General features: G+C 38.8%; 1 protein-coding gene across 3 annotated transcripts in view; it reads right to left on the reverse strand.

The window, feature by feature from the left end:
- LOC106948767 (protein kinase C epsilon type-like) overlaps positions 1-5,240 on the reverse strand; it is a 20,845-nt gene extending 15,605 nt beyond the window's left edge. For 2 of the 3 annotated variants that reach the window (XM_015034609.1, XM_015034608.1), the window contains exons 1-6: positions 4,796-5,240; positions 3,844-4,037; positions 2,618-2,791; positions 2,379-2,533; positions 1,244-1,382; positions 509-697 (exon numbers count right to left, since the gene is read on the reverse strand). In XM_015034609.1, coding sequence (XP_014890095.1) covers positions 509-697; positions 1,244-1,382; positions 2,379-2,533; positions 2,618-2,791; positions 3,844-4,037; positions 4,796-5,069 — 1,125 coding nt within the window. In that variant the 5' untranslated portion in view covers positions 5,070-5,240. The remainder of the gene's footprint in view (positions 1-508; positions 698-1,243; positions 1,383-2,378; positions 2,534-2,617; positions 2,792-3,843; positions 4,038-4,795) is intronic. The other variant, XM_015034607.1, reaches the window with a different exon arrangement.
- Between the last annotated feature and the right edge of the window lie 728 nt (positions 5,241-5,968).

Below are 5,968 nucleotides of genomic sequence, written 5' to 3' on the forward strand. Positions count from 1 at the left end.
GGATGGATGGACGGATGGATGGATGGATGGATGGATGGATGGATGGATGGATGGATGGATGGATGGATGGATGGATGGATGGATGGATGGATGGATGTTTGGTTGGATGGATTGATGGTTGGTTTATTGGATGTTTGGTCAGATAGTTGGGTGAATGAATAGTTGGTATATTGGAAGAATGGATGGTTGGTTTATTGGTTGGTTTATTGGATGCTTAGTTGAATGGTTGAATGGATAGAGGGCTGATTTATTGGATGTTTGGTTGGATGGACGGTTGGTTTATTGGTTGGATGGTTGGTTTATTGGATGTTTGGTTGGATGGACGATTGGTTTTTTGGTTGGTTTATTGGATGTTTGGTTGAATGGTTAGATGGATGTATGGTTGGTTTATTGGATGTTTGGTTGGATGGTTGGTTTATTGAATGTTTGGTTGGATGGTTGAATGGATAGAGGGCTGATTTATTGGATGTTTGGTTGGATGGATGGTTGGATGTCCGCTGTAACGCACCGATTTGAGGATGGACACGGCCTCCTTGCTGAGCCAAACGGGATAGAGGACGTCGTCATGGAGAATTGACTCAAACAGGTCGTCTTCGTTGTCAGCCTCGAACGGCGGCTGGCCGGCCATCATCTCGTACATCAGAACCCCCAGGGCCCACCAGTCCACAGAGGCTCCGTACTCGAGTTCCTGGAGGATCTGAAACCAGCAGAACCAGCAGAACCACACAGATCAGCATGACAGACAAACACCCGGGGCATAAACCTGTAATCCTTTTTACCTACATTTTATTTAATTAGCTGTTTATCATTTTCTTCCATGATAGCTTCTTTTGATCAGATCTGAAAGGTGAATGTTAATACTGCTGATTACATTTTTCTTTAATCAAAAGAGTTTCATAAAAACAAAACTGAACAAAAAATAACTTCCCTAATAACTTAGTTCATCCAACTACTTATTTGAATATTTTAACGTCAGTTTGCAAATCATTCAGTCATGCCCAGCCTGACTGCACTGACGCACAGGGGGGGGCTCCTATCTCTTCTCAAAGTGAAAATTATAGTTTCTTGAGAATTAAATTTCAAAAATATTAAAATTAAATTACAATAATACAATACTATTAATATTAGTAATTTTCAAGACATGGTAGAAACCCATAGAGGACTATTTTTCTTTCTTGGCTTTTTTATTTTCCATAATTTGTTGTTTAAGTCTGAGTCTGTAGCTAAGCTAACTTTAGCTCACCTCAGGAGCAATGTAGTCAGGTGTGCCGCAGAAGGTGGTGGTGGTCACCCCGTTCATGATGCCCTCCTTGCACATACCGAAGTCTGCCAGCTTGCAGTGTCCCTCTGCATCTAGCAGGATGTTATCCAACTTCAGGTCCCTGTGAGAGCAGGATGCAGACAGAGGGGGAGAGTCAGAGCCATCTGCTTCCTCCAAAGGTTGGGATCAGGCTGGGAAGTCATTGTGTGAACTCATGTTTTTCAAAGAGACGGCCACCAGGGGGTGTATGAGGCACCTCAGAAAGTTGGAGAGAAGATGTGAAAAAAAAAATCATAAAATCTAACCTGTTTTTCAATTATTACTATAAAATAAGAGTTAATAAATTGTTGAAATGTTATTTGCCATGTTCATCTTTGCAACTTATCAAGCTGTTTTGCTCCTCAAGCAAAAAACTCAAAGAACTCATGGCTAACTGAAATCAGATGGAGAAATGCAGCATTTAGGAATGCTAAACAAATGTAATTATCATTGAAAAGTGAATAAAAATGAGAAAGAAACATTCTAAAAGTCAATATTTCTTTGCAGCACTGTCTGTGGGTTTGTAATGGTTCCCAGGCTGAAGGGAATGATGTGTGTAGGGGTGTCCAGATGTAACTTTTTCACTTCTGATACGATACAGATATTACAGCTTTGAGTAATATATATATATATATATATATATATATATATATATATATATATATATATATATACTTTCCTTAGTGTGGAATGGTAAAAAAAAAGCTTGATCAAGTTATATTACTCAAACAGAGAACAATAGAGAACAACACACATGAGAACAACCGACCAGGTCCTTATAGAAATGCTGGGGGAAACTAAGCACTTCTAACAATGAGCTCACATCGGCAATTTTAGACACAGGTTGAAATCGTTTTTTGGGTGATTTTGGACTGATTTTTGCCATGAATATTGGATCGGGACAATCCTAGCGATTTTGGAAAAGTTTGGGAAGCCCTGGTGTAACGTTATTATCAGAACTATTTAGTGGGAATGTCTGGTGGAAGAAGTTTTTAAACTCCGTTTCACTCAAAATTATAAAAGTTTAAATGAAATTGATCAATCTCTTAGCCTCATGGTGCAGGCTAGGGGTATTTACCGGTAGATGACTCCATTCCTATGTAAAAACATTAGAGCAGACGTGACTTCGGCAGCGTAGAAACGCGAGCGAGGCTCATCGAACTTCCTGGATCTCTGAATCTGGAACATCAGGTCTCCTCCGTTCACATACTCCATCACAAAGAATAAACGATCCTGCACACAACAGAGACGTAAGAGGACGAGACAAAGACAAGCAGGTGAGTCCTGAAAGCTTCGAGGCTTTCGTTGCGCTCCTACCCGCGTCTGGAAGCAGCAGTAGAGCTGGGTGAGGTAGGGGTGGCGGCGGGCGAGGGCCAGGATGCGCTTTTCTGTCATGGTGCAGTCTACGTCGTCGTCCTGAAGGATCACATCTTTCTTCAAAACTTTGACGGCATAAACCTCGTCTGCCCCCTTCAGCTCCGCCAACATCACCTGGTTACAGCATTAAAAAAAGAAAAAAATCATAACTCTGTTCAAGAGTTAAAGTTGTTACTTCAAATCTTTCAAACAGAGGATCAAATCTACAGCTAGAACTCAACCTGACTGAAATACGCGGCGGAAAGTAAAGACAGCTGAGCAGAAACAAACGCCTGGAAACCTCCATGAACCAAAGCAAAGCTGCAAGGACGATCCACTAAAAATGACGTGAGAAACCGATAAAGACATAAGGAAAACAACTTAGATTTATTGCTGCAGAAGGAGACGGTACATTCATGGGGTGTACTTAGTTTTACCATTACTGGACGCTTTTTCAGCTTTGGTAAATGTAATTTTAGAATTACTTGGATTTTGGACTGGTTCTGGTCTTCAGATGCTTACACTGCAAAAACATATAAGCTAAAATCTTAATCTTAAATCTAAGTATTTTAGTGCAAATACATTAGCGCATTTGAAATAAGACAAAACTAATGTATAAGTAACTTTCAGCAAGATATAGTTGATTGTTTACAGTAGATAATCCCTGAATATTGATTAAAAAAAAAGTTCTATTATTGGCAGATTATTTCACTTACAGCAAGACATTTTCCCCATATTTTAAATTAAATAATCTGCCAGTGGAAAAAGTATTTTTTAAAATCAATATTAAGAAATAATTTACTTAAAACAAGTTCTTATGTCTTGCTGAAAAGTTACTTGTAAGTTAGTTTTGTTTTATTTCCAGTGTACTAAGATATTAACACTAGAAACTAGACGAAAAATATTTAATGTATTTGGATTGTAAAATAAAAATGATTTTGCTGTTATGACATAACCTCAAAATACAATATCTGCATGTTGAGCAGAAAACACAATGAGCTGAAACCCAAATTTTGGCGGATTAGTTATCACAAGCATCTTACAATGCAGCACAGAGCAGAGCTGAAAGGACACCTGCAGGAAATACTCAGCTGCTGTGCTATCAATTAAAAAAAACTGTTTTATTAGAAGCATAATGAGCAGTATACAAACAAACATCCCCCTCAAACACCTCCACGCTGCCGCACCTTGCCAAAGCTGCCTTTGCCGAGGACTTTGATAAAGTTAAAGTCCTCCAGAGTCCTCCTCTGGGTCTGTCCGTTCTCCCTGGCCGCCGTGAAGGAAGTCGAGGAGGAGGAGTTAGTGGGGGAGGAAGATGTGAGTTGGGGTCTCTGCTCGTCGAGCGACAGCGATTGCTGCAGGCGCGTTAGCTCTGCCAAGTCTGTGGGTGTCATCAGAAAAGCTGATCAGAGGAAAGAAAAAAAAAAAAAAAAACACCCTGCCTTCCTTCCTCCTTTTTTGTTAAAAAACTTTTGTTTGTAAACTTCTGATTTTGAAGACATCAACAAATAAATCTCTTACATATTCTTTCTCATTGTTGTGGCATTTAGCACACATAAATAATTTTGGTTATTCCGACTGACCTAAAACAAGAGAATCTTGTTCTGATTAACTTCAGACAGAGAGGGGAAAAAGGTCAATGTTATTAGTCAGTGTATATAAACTTCTGACTCTGGTTTAAATGGTGCACATCCCTCTAAACCCACACTTTCCTCAAGTAATGACAATATAAAATATATATTTTTATAATTATTATTATTATTATTATACTGGAGAAAACTATTAGCTTTGTGGCTCATAAACAAAGAAAAAAAAGAAGCAGGACTACTTCCACAAAGAGAAAGTTAACTTTCCACTTCTCAGCTTGCAAAGTGTGATAATGACTAACTGTGACAACCAAATGGCTGTGGGCGGTGCGGGATAATTCACGTCTAGTCTCTGTATGTTCCTAAACACCTCTCTGTACTTATTTCTCAACATGAGCCACAATATTGTTGCTGGAATCAAATGAAAACCTCTAACTGGTTTATTAGCAAGTTAAAAACTGTGTCCTGTTACAGCAGCTCATTCTAGAAAGGTTTCAATGAGCCCAAAGCTCGTTTTTCCTCAACATTTTGTGCGTGCGCAGCAGAGTGTTACCTTGCTCTGAGGGGGAGGTGGGGACAGCTGGCTGGCTGAAGCTGTTGTCCTCCGTCTGAGAGAGCTCAGGCGGAGATTGGGGAGCGTCCTGCCCTGAGGTCAACTGGGAACACGAAGAGACGGCAAAATCACTCCTTCTGGCAGGGGTGTAACTTTGTGCTGCAAGTTGGTGAGGACACTTTGTGGGGACGGCACTCATGCACCCACAGCTATGGAAAGGCTTTTTTGTGCTAAGAATAAGGCCAAAGCTTAAATGTGAATGCCATACAGTCATATTTAATAAATTAGGATATACGTCCTAATGGAGGCTTGTCAGATTAAAAGTGATTTTTGATAATAACCTTTTAGCAGGTATTAAACATCCGTCATCTAACGTCTTTCACTTGGTGGAGGAATTACAAAAAAATGATATTTTCCTTCATATTCTATTTTATGGAATTATATATATATATATATATATATATATCTCCCATTGAAATATGTTATCACAATGATATATTTTCCTTTTATTACCTGATTTTATATTTAAAACCACCAGCAACATTAGAATCTGTAACCATTAAAATGTTATTAAAGAATTTTAAATAAACTGGATAAACAGCTTCTGTGTAGGCCAAATTAATCCTCGTCAGTGCAAACTTTGTATTTTTCATTTGTGATTCTGACTGCACAGCTGTCCCTCAACTTGCCGGCATAAAATAAGACTTTATTGATCCCCTATGGGGGGGAATTTTGTTTGTCCCAGCCTAGCACACAATAACAACTTAAAGTAAATAACTTACTCAGCCTTTCTTATCAGATTGTTAAAGTTGTTGTACTTCTGAACTACACATAGCAGATGAGATATGATGCGTCTTTAATATAGCAAACATATTTCTTTACTGTAAAATAATACAATAAGACAGGTTTTACTTCATTTTCATGTCTATTTCTGCCTCACCTGTAATTCTGCAGCTGGCCCTGCGTCTATACTGTCCTGAAAAGCACATAACGTTTTCTAATGTCAGTGATGCTAGTGGAACCTGTCACAAAAAATGGAGGTAGCAACATTATCTCTTATCCAACTTCTATAAAATGTGGCTTAAATTAAAGCTAAAAAAAAAGTGCTGATGTTGGTAAAATGTGTATTTTCTCTGGATACAAATATCCAGCTTCTGTCAGTTCTGTCAAGGT

Source organism: Poecilia latipinna, unplaced genomic scaffold (assembly GCF_001443285.1).
Source record: "Poecilia latipinna isolate Pla-1442-1.1 unplaced genomic scaffold, P_latipinna-1.0 Scaffold307, whole genome shotgun sequence".
Classification (NCBI taxonomy): domain Eukaryota; kingdom Metazoa; phylum Chordata; class Actinopteri; order Cyprinodontiformes; family Poeciliidae; genus Poecilia; species Poecilia latipinna.